This window comes from Epinephelus fuscoguttatus, linkage group LG23 (genome assembly GCF_011397635.1).
Source record: "Epinephelus fuscoguttatus linkage group LG23, E.fuscoguttatus.final_Chr_v1".
NCBI lineage: Eukaryota > Metazoa > Chordata > Actinopteri > Perciformes > Serranidae > Epinephelus > Epinephelus fuscoguttatus.
In genome coordinates this window covers 26,045,863-26,064,719 of record NC_064774.1, presented here as the reverse complement: position 1 = coordinate 26,064,719, position 18,857 = coordinate 26,045,863, and the positions used below count along the sequence as shown (strand labels likewise).

The window sequence follows — 18,857 nt, the reverse complement described above, 5'->3', positions numbered from 1 at the left end:
ACCTCTGGTAAAGAAATGTACGTACTTGCTTTTTCCTGGTGATCAGTGTAACTTCTCAGCTCTCTACATGTGTGTGTCTCCGCCTTGTGCTTGGATGATATCAGTTTTAATCCCTCTTCATCCCTTCCTTCTTCCTTCTTCCCCAAGATCTCTCTTTACACATATGATTAGTAATTCCAATTTTTTTTTCAGGAAGTCGCAAGAGTGTTAAATAATTACTTGCAATCACTGTGTGTTTGGGTGCATGCATTTAGTTTGGTGACATTCCTATGAGGGTACAGTATTCTGTGTGTGTATCCTGTCTCCTTCCAAGACTCAGTCCTGAAGTCTGTCTCAGCGCTCCATCTGCCTTGAGGCTAATCTCATCCCTGTGCTAATCTGATTAGCAACTGTCAGTCTGTTCAATTCAAGACATGGTCTGAAGTCAGTTTTAGGGTCAGCCTTTAATGACTGAGGACGGTTATTACTGAGGTGAGGCAGGTCTAAGATCTGTGCACAAGGTGGTAGTTTTTAAGAGAGCATGTGCAAAGGTAAGAGAAAAAAGGAGGAGGAGATGTGAGCATATATAACAGGCACAACAGTTTATTGAGGGAGTAGGTGCAAGTCAGGTAATGATCTATTTCAGTTCAGATCCAGTTGTGAATGCAACATGAATTGTCTAAAAAAATATTCATATCAATAGAGAGAACAGTTTTATGCTGTTTAAAATAAAATACCATGACAACTAATGTACATTTCACATCATATTGTAATGTCATCTAAATCCCCGACTCCATTGACTTCACTGACAGGGCGGATGATAAGTGGTGATTTGTTGCTGCCGCTGTCGCACATATCCGGGTTAAAAAAGGGAAACATGGCTTCAGTGAACTGAAACTGTGTAAAGGAATAGATGTGTGACTTGGCCTCTGCGTCATAGAACGCCACTGTCCCATCCTCGTAATCCAAAAACACCCCAACAACCTGTGGCCTCTGAGAGAGACACAGCAGCTCTGCCTGTCCTGCACATGCCCAGTACTCACTGCCTTTCCTCAAACAAACAGTCCAATAACCGTCCGCTGGACTCAGCGTGACCACACCCTTCCTGTTGACAGACTGTCGAGCCACACCCAAGTCCCACGCTGTTTTGTCTCCCACGTCGATCTGCCAATAATGCCTCCCTGTGGTGAAACTCTGCGTAGCAAGAGAGGCTTTGGTCACTGTTCATTTCTCACAAAGTGAAGCAAGATGTAACATCCCTACAGACATAAACACATACAGACCACATCTGTATTTACCCTGGTGCCGAGGACACATGGTGCCATGTCAAAACGCTCTGGTATGTCCACTAGATTCTGTTCAACATCGCCGTCCCAGACCTGTCTCCCATCCTCTGATAGAACCAGCCAAGGGTTAACTGTCCTGGGGTCCAGACGAACATCGGCTGGTAGACAAACAAAGTTTATATAGAATTTTAACTTCATTATCCTCTTCTTCCTCAGATTAAATTCTTTTTTATTTTTGGTTTCCATCAGATGAGGTGTCCAGAATTATTTTGTAACAAACTGTACCTGCATACTGCTGCATCTTCTCATGCTCTGTGAGTTAATAAGAACATATGATCAAAAATTAAAACAAACGTCCATGTACATGACATGTAAGTAGATTTTGTTTTTTTTTTTTTTTTACAGAATATAATTATGCTGCTGACGACAATTCTTTTCAGAGTTTAACCTTGAATAGAAAGTTTTCCCAAAGCTGATTGAAGCTGCTGTTCAATGTTTGCCACCACTCTCCTTAAAGTCCCCAAACATGTGTCTGAATGAACGATGATGTCAGAGCAGGCTTTGGCAGATGGAGGAGAACTCAGAGCTGGAAACCTCTGTCACAAAGAAGTCAAGTAAGAGAGAAATGGCTTTAAAGAAGAGAACAGGCCAGACAAGATGAGATGTCTGCTTGTATGACTTTCAAATATCAAATATCTTGCTGTGAGATGACTCCTGACCTGCAGAAGATGGAGGTGGTCCTCAGTGTGAGACAGCTGCTCCATCTCACTTCTCTTCCTCTCCAGCTCAGTGATTTCCAGCTCCAGCTCCGCGATGAGCTTCTCCGCCCTCTGCTCTGCTGCTGCCTGCTTCCTCTGGATCACCTCCACAAGCTCAGCCTGACTTCTCTCCAAGGAACGAACCAGAGTGGAGAGGACCTCCACGCTTTCCACTATGTCCCTCTTTGAGTTTTCCTGAAGACATTGGATGACCAAAAAAAAGTGAATTGTTTAAAGTCCCCCTCCACTCAGAAATATGCTCTGAACTTTACTGTGCAGAATCATGCATGGGCTGAGTTTGACAGTAGAGGATTTCTCTGTGGTCACATTAAAGTTTAACATGTGGACGCATGTGTGGAAGCCAATCATGATCCAGTATGCAATAAACGTAAATGTGAAGTGGAAACTTGAAACCTACAGTGCAAATACACTGAAAACAGACTTTTCAGTGAAGTAAGAGATGTATTGTGACCAAAGGTTAAAGTTACAAAAAAATTAAAATTTTTGCATATTCGTTGTTGCTAGAATTGTCTTTAATGAAGCAAGAGTTTTTGGTAACACTTGAAGGTATCTACATAAGGATGACATGACACTGTCATAACTATGACATGACACGGTCATGAACCTGTCATGAACATTATGTACATGTCATAAAAGTTTATGTTTATGTCATTAAGTGTCATTCGGTTTTTGTAATGACAAGTTGACATTGTTTGGGTTGTTTTGATTTTGACAAGTTGACATTAATCAAAGTGACATTACCAGAAGTTGTCTTTGTCATGACAAGTTGACATTAAATTTGTTGGGGATGACATTGACCAGGATGACATTAATTTACATTCACATTTAATGTCAACTTGTCATGACAAAGACAACTTCTGGTAATGTCACTTTGATTAATGTCAAGTTGTATTTAAAAACAGCATAGGCTGTTTTTAACTGCTGCTGTGAAATAAGCATGATCTTATGTCAGCTCACTTTGCTGAGCTTCACAGAGTGTTTGATCTCCTCCACTTTCTGCAGTCTGTCCTGGATCATCTGCTGAACATCTGCTTCAAACTTTTTCAGTTGAGCCTGAACATCAGAACAGAAATTAAAACCAAAACTGAATCAATGAGCGCCAGTGTACTTGATGGGATGATGAGGAGTTTAGGACCTTACCTTTTTCTGCCGACTCTCCCTCTCCACTGGGACAGTGTCGTGACAGCGGTGGTCAGTCTCGGTGCAGAGCACACACACACACCTCTGGTCGCTCCTGCAGAACAGCTCCAGGAGCCTTTGGTGCCGTTTGCACATCCGGCTCTCCAGCGTCGCCACAGGTTCAATCAGCTTGTGAATCTTCAAAGTGGCAACTCTCAGGTGTGGCTCCAGGTGACTCTCGCAGTATGAGGTCAGACACACAAGGCAGGACTTCAGGGCCTTTGTTTGTTTCCCCACGCACACATCACAGTATATGAATTTTCCTGCCACTGACATCCCGCCATTCTGCCTTCTCGCTCGGATCTGCTCTGACATTTCCTTGGCGAAGGAGTTTTCACAGAGCTCTGGGCGGCCCTCAAAGAATGTCTGACATTTGGGACAGCTGACGGCGAGGCTGTCATCCCAGTGTGATGTGATGCACGAGAAGCAGAAGCTGTGGCCACAGGGGATGGAGACAGGCTCAGAGAAAAGCTCCTGACAGATGCAACAATGAAACTGTACCTCTGACAGGAGAACGCTGGGGGAGGCCATGACCTCAGAAAAAAAGAAAGAAAGATCAGTGTTAACTTATTATAAAGAAGAAATTAATCATTTACATTCAGAGTCAAAGAGGAAATGTGTTTGGTCATTAACAATGACCTTAAAAATCAAGACATTTATAAAAGATACAGGCCACAGGATTTTTCAGAGCTGTTGTCTCCATTGTATTTAATGCAGGCACCATAAACTCTTACTGCAGCTAGAAACATGTGAACCTCTTTATCATTAACTTAAAACAATTCAAAGCTGCCTCCTGGCCAAAGTTCAGCTGCACATGACTCAGCCTCTCTCTCACTCTATAAGCTTAGCTTGAAACATGGATTTAAAACATGCATTAAAATCCAAAGAATAACAGGCATCACCCTGCAAGTGTTTATATGTACCACACTCTCATAATTCACTACAGTCCACACCAGGAATATCATGGCTTCAAATATTAGTCCCTCTTCCCTATCATTCAACCTGCCGGGCACAAGACAAACCAGAACCACCACTGAAATCATTGCAATTGTTTGGTCAAAATGGTAAAACATACCCATCTGTTATTTTTTCTTGGTCTTACCTTGTGGCTGAATGTGAAATGTGACCTCTGAGGTAGCAAAGGCAAACACTGGCACTGCAGTGAAGCCAAAGTCCTCCCGGTTTCGCTGTTACCACTCCCTCCAGAGCTTTTCAATCCCCACGTTGTTCCAGGGTGGGAGGAGTAATGCCTGGCTCAGGTGCCTTACTGGGTTTGTATTGTGTACAATTTCTTTGTATTGCATAATAGTATTGTGTTTGGATTGTTTTGCATTGGACTGAGCAACAACATGGAAGTACTTGAATAAAGCTCAGTCACATTCATCACTTTTCCAATGCTTTGGATCTTAAATAGGCAGAAACATACTATGTGCATTCGCACACATTATCACAATACTGCAACACTAAAAACGTAACACTGACAAACAAAAATCGATACAGCTATAACCACTCTCTAAGCAAGACTATTTGAGAAAAGATGGTAGTTTTGTTTTGAGAAAGATCCCTGTTGCTGTTACAGCTACACAAAGTGCAGGAAGTGAAGTTGTATAAAGCTCTTTCAAAAACTCACATTAAAACAAATAAAAAATAAATCCAGGATCAAGTGATCTCTACTTGACTCACAACAATGAGTGGAAAATACTTACTACACTCTAGAAGAAGCTTTTGGCGTTTAACGTAACAGTGATGAAATAAGTTGTAGTTTGTAAATGGTGCTTGAAGAGCTTTCAAAACATCTTAAATCTTAAGAAAGAAAGAAATTCTGCCTTCTCTTTCCAAAAGTGAAATTACCAGTGAACCCCAAAGTTTTGGTTCGACTGGGGCATGCATTCTATCATTTTGCACCATCTGAAAAGTTTTGCCGATTCCTCATTGCTCACCACCATCTGCCATATTTTTAATGTGAGATTTATCCAGAATTTTTTAAATCTCTAACAGTTGGGCTGCAACTTCTGTCCCAGAAACTGTGGCTGTTGGAGAAAAATTTGTAGTAGTATTGTTGTATTGTAGTATTGCAAATTCTAATTCCTTTGACAGAAAGCGTAGAAATAGTTTCTTAAACAAGGAAGTGCCATTCCTCCTCTTTCTTTTCCTCACTATAATATATTAAATTGGATTCTTGGTCTCTTTCCTCTTAACAGATCGAACCCTCAGGGACAACACCTGTGGGAGCAGTCCGTATTGTTTCAAGAGCTGGATAAAAAACACATGACAGAAAAAAAAAATGTCAACACAGAAAAAAAACAACAACCTGTAAGTAATTTGAAATAACTGAATACAAACTCGTGACATTAGAATAGAATGAACTGAAACAGCAGTTAGTCTCACCTCTGTTAATTCATGCTCTATGTCCGAGTTTGAAAGCTCAATAAATGACTGTAATCTAATGTTCAGTCCAACAACATAATCTGTTGACATAGATGCACAATGTTACATGAAATAATACACATCATAATATTTAAACAGATAATGTATCCTTATAATGTAGCAAAGTATTTCGTACATCTATTTTAAAATGACGATAAATACTGCACATACATCAGCTTGTACAATTACTTAATTATAATAAATTATACAAATACAAATATACAAAATATATACAATACTTTATTAATTGCTTTAAAGCAGCAGTGTGTAGGATTAATAGGATTTAGTGCCATCTAGTGGTGAGGATTGCGGATTGCAACCAGCTGATACCATGGAGCCAAATCATCCGTAGAGGTCTTCTCTCCAAAGCAAATGCACCAGCTGACTTAAATGAGTACAAACACCAAATAAAGCATTTTCACGTTAAATAGTGTTTTTCTGATGCTGCTTGTCAGGTAGGGGCTGCTAACTTTGGTAGCCAGCGCAAAAACGCCAACAGCCCTATCTAGATTTTTCTGTTTTGTCTATTCTAGGCTACTGTAGAAACCACATAGCAGCAACGCTCCCTATGTACATATAAATTGCTATTCTAAGGTAACTTAACATAACAAACAAAATGAAACATGAGATGAAAATAATATAGAAAATAATATAGATGCGGTGTCAATTAAAATCAAGCTGATCAAAATACTATTATTAATTGGGCACTCATGGCTCAGGACCATGTAATGAACGTGACAAATGCATGTACTTACGAGGCCCTTTTGTTGCAGGATGCAGAGTCAAGAAGTTTGGCCAGATGTGTTGTTAACATGGAAAGAAGAATATGAAGATGAATTAATGTTGATAACTTCAAAATCTGATATGTAAATTCCTCTAAAATGTAATTAAAACTTACTCAGCACTCTTTACTCCATACAAAAAGAAGACATATTAATGACAAGGAAAGGTAAATTATACTTACAGTGTCCTTTCAAATGTCATTGAACATTAAGCATGTTAACCAAAAGTTAGCCATAAAACTACTTCTGCAATACACTAGAAATTCAAATGTATTTGTCATCATATAGTATATTGGCAGGTATAAAAGAGGACAACAGTGTTATGCCGGGTTAAAAACAAATTGATGTAGTGACATATCTTACCAGTGACTGCAGTAATGTTTAGTCCACTGCTTCTGATGTTCTCAAACACAGAGAAGAGAGTGAATGTGTATTTAGTTCCAGCAGTGAGAGATGAGACTGTGTGAGTTACTGGTCCATCTCCATCTGGTGCACTGATGTTTATCTGTGTGCCATTAAACTGGAGAATAAAGCTGACATTGTTGTTGACTTTATTCCACTGCAGAGTGATACTGGTCTCATCTTGTCCTGTTGATCTGAAGCTTTCTGCATTTAGAGGAGCTGAGACAGGAAAGAGAAGTTTTCATACTTTTAAACATAATATTGTCTATAAAAAATGGAGAGGCTGAAAAGGACAAGGAGCAGTGAGATTATCTGACTGTCAGGAAAATTGCAAAAATCCCTCTGGCTGTGAAGGTGGTCCATTTTGCATCCCAACACGGAATAAAACTAACCTAGTGTAAGAGACTGTTTTAAATGGACATGCAGATATAGCATATGTTATGAAGTAGCAAATTAATTTAATCAGTTTTACACCCAGCATAAAACAATTGGTTTAACACTGGTGCAATGATAAGCAAATAATGGCTAGCTGTAAGTTCAGTATCTTACCAGTGACTGCAGTAATGTTTAGTCCACTGCTTCTGATGTTCTCAAACACAGAGAAGAGAGTGAATGTGTATTTAGTTCCAGCAGTGAGAGATGAGACTGTGTGAGTTACTGGTCCATCTCCATCTGGTGCACTGATGTTTATCTGTGTGCCATTAAACTGGAGAATAAAGCTGACATTGTTGTTGACTTTATTCCACTGCAGAGTGATACTGGTCTCATCTTGTCCTGTTGATCTGAAGTTTCCTGCATTTAGAGGAGCTGAGACAGAAAACAAACAGTGAGAGCATTTATAACAATTGACTGCCAGTAAAAGTGTCAGTTTTCCGACTGCCTGTTAAAGATGGTCAATTTTGCATCCCCATCTACTGTGAATAAAACAGTACTGTCAGTCAGAGACAGAACAAGTCAAATTCTTTGACTTACTAAGATTTATCTTTTTTGTCTGCATCAAGATGTCACTTTTTTTTAGGAGCAGTCATTACACTTTAACAACAGAAAAGTACTCAACAATTAATGAGGGATCATAATATTGGAAAAGTATTGATGATAATCATCCTGGACTTAAAATAATTTTAACATGTGGTCCAAAACAGCGCTGTGTTAAATAAACATGCTAGGAAAGAGTATGCTGTGAAATTGCTAATTTGTTACACCCAACGTTTACGTCTTGGTTTTATGCTGGTGTACTGAAAAGCAGATGGTGACTACATCAGAGGAAACAGTGCATAAAAATGTAGTGACCTATCTTACCAGTGACTGCAGTAATGTTTAGTCCACTGCTTCTGACGTTGTCAAACACAGAGAAGAGAGTGAATGTGTATTTAGTTCCAGCAGTGAGAGATGAGACTGTGTGAGTTACTGGTCCATCTCCATCTGGTGCAGGGATGTTTATCTGTGTACCATTAAACTGGAGAATAAAGCTGACATTGTTGTTGACTTTATTCCACTGCAGAGTGATACTGGTCTCATCTTGTCCTGTTGATCTGAAGCTTTCTGCATTTAGAGGAGCTGAGACAAAAAGGACAACTTATAGGACAGAAAGCTTTATGTCTGTTTAAGAAGTACAGCCTTCTGAACAGCATTTCTTTTTAATATATATCGTACACTGACACAATCTGACAATGAATTGTTATGCGGCACAGGAGCAAAAAAAGATGCCTTACTTGTTTCGTAACAGATGAATGGGAAACTGAGGAAACAGTTATCATCTGACCACCGCCCTGAGTCGTTGAACGCTGTAGTTACACATTCCCCTGCGCTAAAGTCTGGCTGTCCGTTGGCCCAGTGTCGAAACAGAGAGGAGCTCCCATCAGACCACAGCTTTTCCCGGTGCAGACCGATCCACAAAAAGCTGCCAGCTGACATGTTTTCAATGATGTCATTTTCTGCCTGATTTCGTATACTGAGGGAGAAACAGCAGCATATATGGTTGTAACTGTAGAGGCAAAACATGAAAAAGCCCCAAGCAATTGCACATTGCTATGCATTGTTGTTTGATTAAGTAGATATTTAAGGATGGTGTTCAGCTACATGGACAATGTATCCATTTAACTAAATGTACAACTAATACTGCCAAAATAATACCATGTGACTCAGCTTCAAGTGCCTTACAATCATAACCCTAAGGATGAAAAATACAATACTAACATACCAAAAATGTACAATTAATATCAAAGAACAGACACAGGAATGGAGGGATACAAAGAAAAAAAGCTCAAGATAAAACAGCCCGACAGATATCAATAGAAAAAGATAAATCCTTAAAAGCCTGGTTGCATTTTTGGATAACTTTGGTTGTTTTGTGAACATTCTTGTAATGGGATTTTAATCAACTGTCATAATAATGAATAAGCCTTATTTCATAAACACAACAGATCAAAACTTAAAGGTCCAGTGTGTAGGATTTAGAGGCATCTCTTGGCAGAAATAGTATATAATATTCATAAGTTTGTTTTCATTAGTGTAGAATTACCTGAAAATAAAAATCATTGTGTTTTTGTTAACTTAGAATGAGCAGTTCATATCTACATATGAAGCTGATCCTCTTCCACGGAGTGCACCATGTTTCTACAGTAGCCCAGAATGGACAAATCAAACACTGGCTTGCGAAAGGGGCATTCTCATTTTTGTGTGGGCCACCATAGTTCTTCTACACGCTTGGCACATGGTAAACGTTTAAGTATTGCAACCTCACTGCTAGATGCCACTGAAAGCTCGAGGCTAGACCTTAAGTAGTTGTTTCAGTGCAGATGCACTATGTCCTGGAGTCTTCATTAGCGCATACTGTACCTGGCTAGATCGACATAATGCTCCCTGCAGAACCTCTGAGCTTCATTCCAATTGGAATATGTGTTGACCTTAACAAAGGATGATGTGCCATTTACTGTACCTGGAAATACATGGATGAAGATCAGTTATTAACAATGACAGAGACTCAACACATCTGGATTCAGTATGATTACATATTGCTCATGTCACTGCCACATAACAAATACATAGAAGTGGTGAGATGTTTTTGGAAAAGTTAGGTCGAGGATCTGTTTGGCACATTTTTAATTCCTACGTCATAAGAAAACTCACCATTGTAGCACACAAAGCGTCGCTGGAGACTGCAGTCAGAGTCACCCCAAGTGCCAAAATATGGACTCCCACTGAGAAGCTCCACACAATGCTGTTGTCCTCTAAGATTGTTGGGTTGGTCAGCATGCCAGTTTCTAAACTCTGTCTCTCCTTCACTGTAGAAGCTGCTGTCACTCAGGGACCATCTCCAGCTTTTTACCAAATCATCGTAGAGACCGATCCAAGCCTTGCCTGTTTAAAAAGATTATTATTATTTAAAAACACTGCAATTTACAAATGTTTTCAAATGGTGAATAAACCTGAAATATAAATTATTTTACTGTGCATCGCTTAAATTACTGTATGCCTCTCCACTATCTAACACTGAGGACCACTGTTGATCTTTCACATCCCACGTGATCATATTTGAAATTTTATCTTTTCACAGTAAGTTTATCAAAAAGTTGTATGTTGGACTCTCTGAAAGCAATTCTTGAGATGAAACCTCATGTAATTCATAGTACGAAAGGAATGTATCTTACAAACATTGTTAAATGCAGCAAAGATATCCTGTATATATTCTCTTTTATAGTAGCCCATTTCTCATCAGGTCACCCTGGTTCCTCAACACCTGATGTAGACCTCGTTGACCCAGGCGACATCCCAGCTGGTATGACTATTTAGGCCAGCAGCAGCATTAAGAACTTTGCCTAAGGGTCCAGACTGGAAATGTGTTACCCATCCTAACCAGGAATCCAACTCTGGATCTGCCGCGCCAATGTCAGTAGCCCTAAACACTGAGCTATCCAGCTGCACGAATAGGCACATGGCCCAATACATGAGCAAGGCCCACAAAGTAATTGGTAGTATTACCATGGCAGCCGAGCACCAGCTACCGGTCAATAGAGCAGTCATCCAAAACTGCAAGACCAGGCCAAACAACCTGTGCACCACCTGGATTGACTACAAGACAACCTAGGACTCAGTGCCACACACATGGATACTGGAATGCTTGGAAATGTACAACATCAACAGGGTGCCAAGAGGCTTCATCAAGAACTCAATAGGGCTGTGGAAAATGACTCTGGAGGCCAACTCAAAGAAAACTGCATAAGTTACCATCAAGTGCGACATATACCAAGATGATGCACTGTCCCTGCTACTGCTCTGCATTAGCTTGAACCCCCTCAGCCAACTCATCACAAAGAGTGGCAAAGAGTTCCAAAGTGGAGCAACCATCAGTTACCTCCTCTACATGGATGACATCAAGCTGTATGCTAGGAATGAGCGAGACATCGACTCAGTGATACACCTCACCGGGATCTACAGGTCCTAAAAAGTCAGCTGAATGGAAAGAACAAGGTCCAAGCCATCAGCATGTACGCCCTGCCAGTCATCAGATGCCCCGCTGGTATAAAAAGCTGGCCAAAGGAGGAGATAGAAGCCAATGAAATCAAGACAACAAGTGCATGGGGGGAGGACAATGCATGGAGGGTTCCACCCCAAGTTCAGCACCCTGAGACTGTACACTACGCATAGCGAGGGGGGCTGAGGACTGGTGAGCATCAGAGCCACTGTCCAGGACAAAACAACCCAAGATCCAGGAATACATCAGGAAGATAGCCCCCAAAGATGACCTGCTAAGTGAATATCTCAAGCAGCAGAAACCCAAGAATGCAGAAGAGGACGACGAACCATCATGGAAGGACGAGCCCCTACACGGCATGTACTACCAAGAGATTGAAGAAGTGACCAACGTCAAGAAATCCTACCAGTGGCTGTAAAAGGCTGGACCGAAAGACAGCACAGAAGCATTGATCATGGCAGCACAGGAACAGGCACTTAGTACAAGATCTCTAAAAGCAGGAGTCTACCACACAGACAGGACTCCAGCTGCAGGCTGTGCAAAGATGCTCCTGAGACAATTCAGCACATAATAGCAGGGTGTAAGATGCAGGCAGGAACAGCATACATGGGACACCATAACCAAGTGGCTGGCATAGTGTATAGGAACATCTGCACTGAGTATGGGCTGGAAGTCCCAAGGTCAGAATGGAAGACACCTCCTAAGGTGGTTGACAATGACCAAGCTAAGATCCTGTGGGACTTCCAGATCCAGACTGACAAACTGGTGATGGCTAACTAATCTGACATCGTGTTGATTGACAAACAACAGAAGAAGGTAGCGGTAATAGATCTAGCAATCCCAAGCGACAGCAACATCAGGAAGAAGGAACATGAGACGCTCGAAAAATACCAAGGGCTGAAAGAGCTAGAGAGGTTTGGGGGTGTAAGGCAACAGTGGTGCCAGTGGTATATAGGATAGGAATAGGTGAATAGGATTCCAGTATTGAGAACTTGCCTGTGTAGTGTGAGGTGGTGCTGATAATGGCACTGGCATCAGCTGCGTTTTCTGCGGTGGCCAGGTCAGTGTAGAACTGTCTACAGAAGCTCTGAGCTTCAGTCCAGTTCAGTGGTGTGCTCACAAAGTGGTACTGACGAGTTTGGGTGGAGGCAACATTGACCAGTGCTCCTACAAAAAAGCATTATCATTTTTTATTATTTACATTTTTAAATAATGTGTGTAGACTCTTCCTTTTCTTTTACAGTGAATGTAGAGAGACACTATGCTCTAAGTTGTAACAGTAACATTATTGTGGGGTTTCAAAGAGCTTTTTCATCTTCTGAGGTTTTTGTGCACCATTGTCTGCAAGCAGTGTGATATAAGTTGTAAACAACACTTCACATTGTTTAAATATATAACCACGAATAAACTATGACCCTCCCTCCCTACCATTTATGCCATGTCATTGGCTGGGTTGTGTTGTATCATGACGACAGAGAATGGAAACAATGAATGCTTCACTGAACCTGAATCTAACATCCTGGATTTAATGACTTACCTAGCCAATCAGCTTGAGCCAGATCAAGTTTCAGTCCGTCTCAGCAGAGCAGTACCATAATTTGGGGACACCTGTATTTGCTTGATGCCCTCCCAGATTCAAATTCTTTACATGTTTACAATCTATCTATATTTTTGTCATTCTGATTGTCATACTGTTATTTTCAGTGTTGGTCTATTCTGTACACACAATATGTGTCACGTCTGTAACTCAGTTGCTCTTTGTGATGTTTGTTCATTTTTTTTTTAGGAACTGGAGGGTGTCATATGCTGTACAGACTGTAAAGCCCCTTTCAGGTAAATTTGTGATTTGTGGTATTGATCTATAAATTGACTTGAAAAAAGGCTGGGAGAAAACATCCTGTTACCCCTTAGGAAACTTTTTTGGGGTAGAATTCCTGCCCTAAAAACCTGGGCAGGAGTACATGTAATATATCAAATAACTGATGAATTAACAAACATTAAACTATCAGCTGTCATCACTTTATGCATTTTCTGCCTTTTAAATTGTCCTATGTCTCAGCACCCAGTGCAGAAACACCTATGTGCTGCATTGCTGAAATTGTAATTTCTTTCAAAAGACACATCAGAAGAATAAAAAAAGGCACTAACCTGTGAGCACAAAGATGATCAGCCCATAATCCATGGGTCAAACCTTTTAAAAATGCATTTGAAGAGATAAGCAATGTTAATTATTTACCTCTAAAATGTGTTAACAAACTCCATTCATCTAATCATATGAGATACACAAGGACACAGTATATACAGTAGATGTCCAATACTTGATTCTACTCACCATTATCTCTTCATACAGCCCTGTGTGCTGTGTGCGCTACTTGTACAGAAGCTAAGTACTTGTTTGAAGTTCAGTGCTCAGCTGCTATGGCAAAGACAACCTTGGTGGAGGAAGCAGGAAGTAAAAGCTACACCTGACAATTCTTTTCTCACTGGTTTTCTTTGAAATACACTGATGGATAGGTACGCAGATCTGGCTAAACCCAACCTTTCAAACTGTGTACTAATCCCTCTTTCTCTCACACTACACAGCAATAACTGCTCTCATGGGTAAACATTTGTTCACTTCAATGAATGGTACTTGAAGAGCATTTTGTATTACTTTAACTGAACATGTTTTGATGGAAAATTATTGCATCACTACTTTTTAAATCAAACCCATCACATCTTTTTTAAGAACTGCATTGTAGATATTGTGTTTATTCATTTCACACATGCCTATTGCACTCACATAGTTTATCATTTTATAATCGTCACACTGTCAATTTCCCCCCAAAATTCATCAAAGTAAGTTGCTTTATTGCAATATTTTTCTCTTCACAAACACAATATAATTACTCAGTTTAGAATAATTTCCTGCTTCCCTGAACCCAAGCTGGTCTGAAATGGTTGAAATTGGTAATAATTAACCTGCTGCTCACCTCCCTCCTAATGTTAAGAGGGTTAAACTTAGAGGAAGCAGTTGCCCACAAATGCCATGGGATTTCCCCTGTCTCTCTCTCACAGGTTTGAGGCCCTGGAAGCAGGATCAAATGGAGATCTGCTGGTGCGTGAGACTGTTCAGAATTATCATTGTTGATTTGGAGGGTGTCCTCTATCTTATCTTGAAACAGATGACACCCCCTATTTTGATTTTTCTTGGTCACAGGCAATCTAGTAAGACAAACTGTTATTATATCATTGTTGAAAACTTTTTTTCTGTTAAATATTGCTGATCATAGTAGTTCAATTTTGAAAACAGATCACACATACTCTTTATGGACAGCTTGTGGTAATTTGCGGTTGGGAGTTACATTGCTTCCTTCTGAACTGTAACCCCAATACCAAAAAAGTGACACTATGTATTACATACACATTCAATTCACATTCAATTACAATCAAATTAAATACAATGAAAAGACAAGACATTTAATGGTCAAACTGATTAACTTTATTATTCTTTCATTCTGAACTTGATGCCTGCTAAATGTTCCAAAAAAGTTGGGACATGGGGCATGTCCATCTCAGATGAGCTTGGGTCCAGAGAAGTCTGCGGCGTCTCTGGATGTTGTTGATGTTTGGCTTTTACTCTGAATGGCAGAGTCTTAACTTGCATTTGTAGATGCAGCGATGAACTGTGTTTACTGACAATAATTTTCCAAAGTATTTCTGAGCCCATGTAGTAACATCCATTTTCCAGTCTTCTGACCACTCAAAACACTTTTTACACTACAAATCACATTTACACACACACTACAAGTCACATTCACACACTGCTGGCCAAGGCTACCATACATGGTGCCACCTGCTACTCAGTAACCATTCACACGCACTCACCCATCAATGGAACAGCCATCGGGAGCACTTTGGAGTTCAATATCTTGCCCAAAGGATACTTTGACATGCGGACTGGAGGAACCAATGATCTTCCGATTAGTGGATGACCCGCTCTACCTCCTGAACCACAGCCACCCATGAACCCCATCAACAAGTAAGCCTTTTGAGGATGCCCCTTTCATTCCTATTGATGATACTATGTCTTTGTGCCAGTTGACTTGTTTACTTGTAGAGTGTCACAGGTGTTTTTGAGCATTCTCAAACTTTCCCAGGCTTTTGTCGCTCCTGCCCCAATTTTCTGTAACGTGTTGCAAGCATTAAACTCAGACTGAGTGTATTTGTCACAAAAAACAATAGTTTTATCAGTTTTAACAATAAATGTCTTGTATTTGTACTGAATTCAATTGAATATAAGTTAGAACAGATTTGGAAATTATTGCATTTGGATTTTATTTATGTTTTACACATCGTCCCAGCTTTTTTGGAATTGGGGTTGTATATTTATACATATTATCACAATACTGTAACAATAAAAACTTCACAGACAAAATAACACAGCTGTAGGGACTATTACAGAAAAGATGGTGAGTACAATAGATTTGTTTTGGTAAAGATCCGTGTTACGCAGTGACACAAAGTACAGGAAGTGAAGTTGTATAAAGTTCTTTCAAAACCTCACATCAAAAAAAAAAAAAAAATATCCAGGATCAAGTGACCTTTACTTGACTGCCAACCATGAGTCAGTTAAATTGCATGCATTGTATCATTTTGCAGCAGTATAAAATTGTAAAAGTATGTAGAATTGTTTTGCATAGTAACTACTAAAACAGTGTGCCATGATGTTGTGTAGATGATACACTTCAAGTTGAAATTATGCTTTACTTGGAGGTATCTAAAAAGTCATTCTGCACAAGGCCATGTTTGCCCCGGTGGGTCTGAAAACTTACTGTAGTGCACTTTTGTGTGTAAATGAGGAATAAGTTGTAAGTCTTTTCTTTATCCAGGATTCCAATCTTTTTTTAATGTCCATTGTTAGGAAGAATGCACACCATCTGAAAAGTTTGAACATGTTGTCGATTCCACCTGGCTTAACCCCCTTCTGCCATATTTTAAATGTGAGATTTAGCCCTTTTTTTTTTTTGAACCAAAAAAAATCTAACATTTGGGCTGCAAGTCCTCTGTCAACAACTGTGGGCCAAAGAGATAAATTTGTAGTCACTCCAAATTTTAATTCCTTCTGTTTGGCTTCCCAGTTGTACCATTATGGCAAATGATAGCTGTAGAGGGTAGAAAAACTTTCTTAGATAAGGAGGTGTGATTCCTCCTCTTTCTTTTCCTCACTGTAGTATATCAAATTGGATTCTTGGTCTCTTTCCTCTTAACAGATTGAACCCTCAGGGACAACACCTGTGGCGGCAGTCCGTATTGTTTCAAGAGCTGGATAAAAAACACACGACAGAAAAAAAAATGTCAACACAGAAAAAAAACCCAACCAAACAACAACCTGTAAATAATTTGAAACAATTGAATACAAACTCGTGACACACAGAATAAAGTTAACTGAAACAGCAGTTAGTCTCACCTCTGTCAATTTATTCTCTATGTCCGATTTTGAAAGCTCAATAACCGACTGTAATCTAATGTCCAGTCCAACAACATAATCTGTTGAAATAAATACACATTATGTTACACAAAATAATACACATAATATAAACAGATAATGTATTCTCATAGTAAAGCAAAGTATTTAGTAAATGTTTTTGAAAATGTGGTAAAATATGTAATAACCTTAAATACTATGCTTACATCAGCTTGTACTTTTACTTAGTATAATTTATATAAATACAAATATACAAAATATATATAATGCTATATTAATTGCTTTAAAGAAGCAGTGTGTAGGATTAATAGGATTTAGTGTCATAAGTGGTGAGGACTGCAGATTGTGATCAGCTGGCACAAAAACGCAAACAGCCCTGTCTAGAGTCAGTGTTTGTTTTGTGCGTTCTGGGCTACTGCAGAGACATGGCACTGCAACATGGCGATCTCCGTGGACAAGAACCTGCTCCCGATGTAAATACAAAAGACTATTCAAAGGTAATAAAAACACAAAGATTCTTATTTTCAGGTGATTATAAACTAAAAAAAAAACATATGATATTCCATTTCTGCCAATATATCCCCCTAAATCCTACACACTGCACCTTAACACAAATGAATGCTTACAAAAATGTATGAAACACTTTAAATGTTTGTAGCTTCACCAAAATATCTGACATGTACTTGCTGTATTCAGTATTACTTTAAAAATCTAAAATGATGTTTACATTTTATGTATTCATAAAAGTGTAAAGTGGGGGTTAATTCTGTGGTTTCATATAAATGTAAGGAATAGCAGCCTAGTTCCTGTTTTAGCAACACTGGATCCAAACACATCATGACTAATGACAAATACAAGACAGATAACATAAAAAATAATATAGATGTGATTACGATGTCAATTAAAATCAAGCTGATCAAAATACTATTATTAATTGGGCACTCGTGGCTCAGGACCATGTAATGAACGTGACAAATGCATTTACTTACGAGGCCCTTTTGTTGCAGGATGCAGAGTCAAGAAGTTTGGCCAGATGTGTTGTTTAACATGGAAAGAAAAATATGAAGATGACCTGATGACTTGTTAACTTGAACATGCGACATGTAAATTCCTCTATAATGTAACTGAAACTTAAGTTGGATATTAAAACAGCTGTTAATTACATCAAGTAGGTCAGGTTAAGATTTTCGAATGTATCAAGGAGATTGCTTCGATGGCTGGTGGTAAGTACTATTACCAGCCCAGTTGATTCTCAGTTTAAAAGGTATAAACAAATAACCTTTCACATACTTTTCTTTCTTTTTTAGTTTAAACTACTACTGCTGCAAACTGATTTTACTGATGCTACGTTGCACTCGCTAGATAGTGGCAAAAATTCATGTTTACCAATAGATAGCCTTAAAACTATTTGTGAAATACAAAAGGCAATCAAATGTATTTTTCATTATATACAATACTGGCATGTATAAAAGAGACCAGCAGTGTTATGCCTGGTTAAAAACAAATGAATGAAGTGACATATCTTACCTGTGACTACAGTGATGTTTAGTCCACTGCTTCTGACGTTCTCAAACACAGAGAAGAGAGTGAATGTATATGTAGTTCCAGCAGTGAGAGATGAGACTGTGTGAGTTACTGGTCCATCTCCATCTGGTGCAGGGATGTTTATCTGTGTACCATTAAACTGGAGAATAAAGCTGACATTGTTGTTGACTTTATTCCACTGCAGAGTGATACTGGTCTCATCTTGTCCTGTTGATCTGAAGCTTTCTGGATTTGAAGGGGCTGAGACAGGAAAGAGGAGTTTTTATACTTTGAAACATAATATTGTCTGTAATAAAATGGAGAAGACTCTCATCCCAACTGCTTCACACTCGACTGCAAAATGCCACAGTGCATGCTGGAGGTCATGGTGTGATGGAGCAAACAGAATCGCATCATCTGCAAAAAGCAGAGATACAATTCTGAGGTCCCCAGACCAGACCCCTTCCTCCCCCCGGCTGTGCCTCGAGATTCTATCCATGAAAATCACAAACAGGATTGGTGACAAAGGACAACCTTGGCGGAGGCCAACACCCACTG

General features: G+C 39.5%; 2 protein-coding genes across 4 annotated transcripts in view; both read right to left on the bottom strand.

Annotated features, from left to right (window-relative positions):
* Positions 1-575: 575 nt before the first annotated feature.
* On the bottom strand, positions 576-5,867 carry LOC125884266 (E3 ubiquitin-protein ligase TRIM39-like). The gene is made up of 9 exons (XM_049569164.1): positions 5,612-5,867; positions 4,326-5,476; positions 3,185-3,757; positions 3,002-3,097; positions 1,985-2,218; positions 1,714-1,861; positions 1,551-1,577; positions 1,278-1,423; positions 576-1,173 (listed from the first exon to the last, which is right to left on the bottom strand). Exons 3-9 carry the CDS (start codon positions 3,752-3,754, stop codon positions 742-744), a joined length of 1,653 nt encoding a protein of 550 aa, XP_049425121.1. The 5' UTR covers positions 3,755-3,757; positions 4,326-5,476; positions 5,612-5,867; the 3' UTR covers positions 576-741.
* A 616-nt stretch (positions 5,868-6,483) lies between these two features.
* LOC125884265 (tenascin-like) overlaps positions 6,484-18,857 on the bottom strand; it is a 28,847-nt gene continuing 16,473 nt past the window's right edge. For 2 of the 3 annotated variants that reach the window (XM_049569161.1, XM_049569162.1), the window contains exons 15-16: positions 7,384-7,641; positions 6,484-7,053 (exon numbers count right to left, since the gene is read on the bottom strand). In XM_049569161.1, the coding sequence (XP_049425118.1) occupies positions 6,713-7,053; positions 7,384-7,641 (599 nt within the window). In that variant the 3' untranslated portion in view covers positions 6,484-6,712. Of the gene's footprint in view, positions 7,054-7,383; positions 7,642-8,133; positions 8,392-18,302; positions 18,561-18,857 lie in introns of all 3 variants that reach the window. The other variant, XM_049569163.1, reaches the window with a different exon arrangement.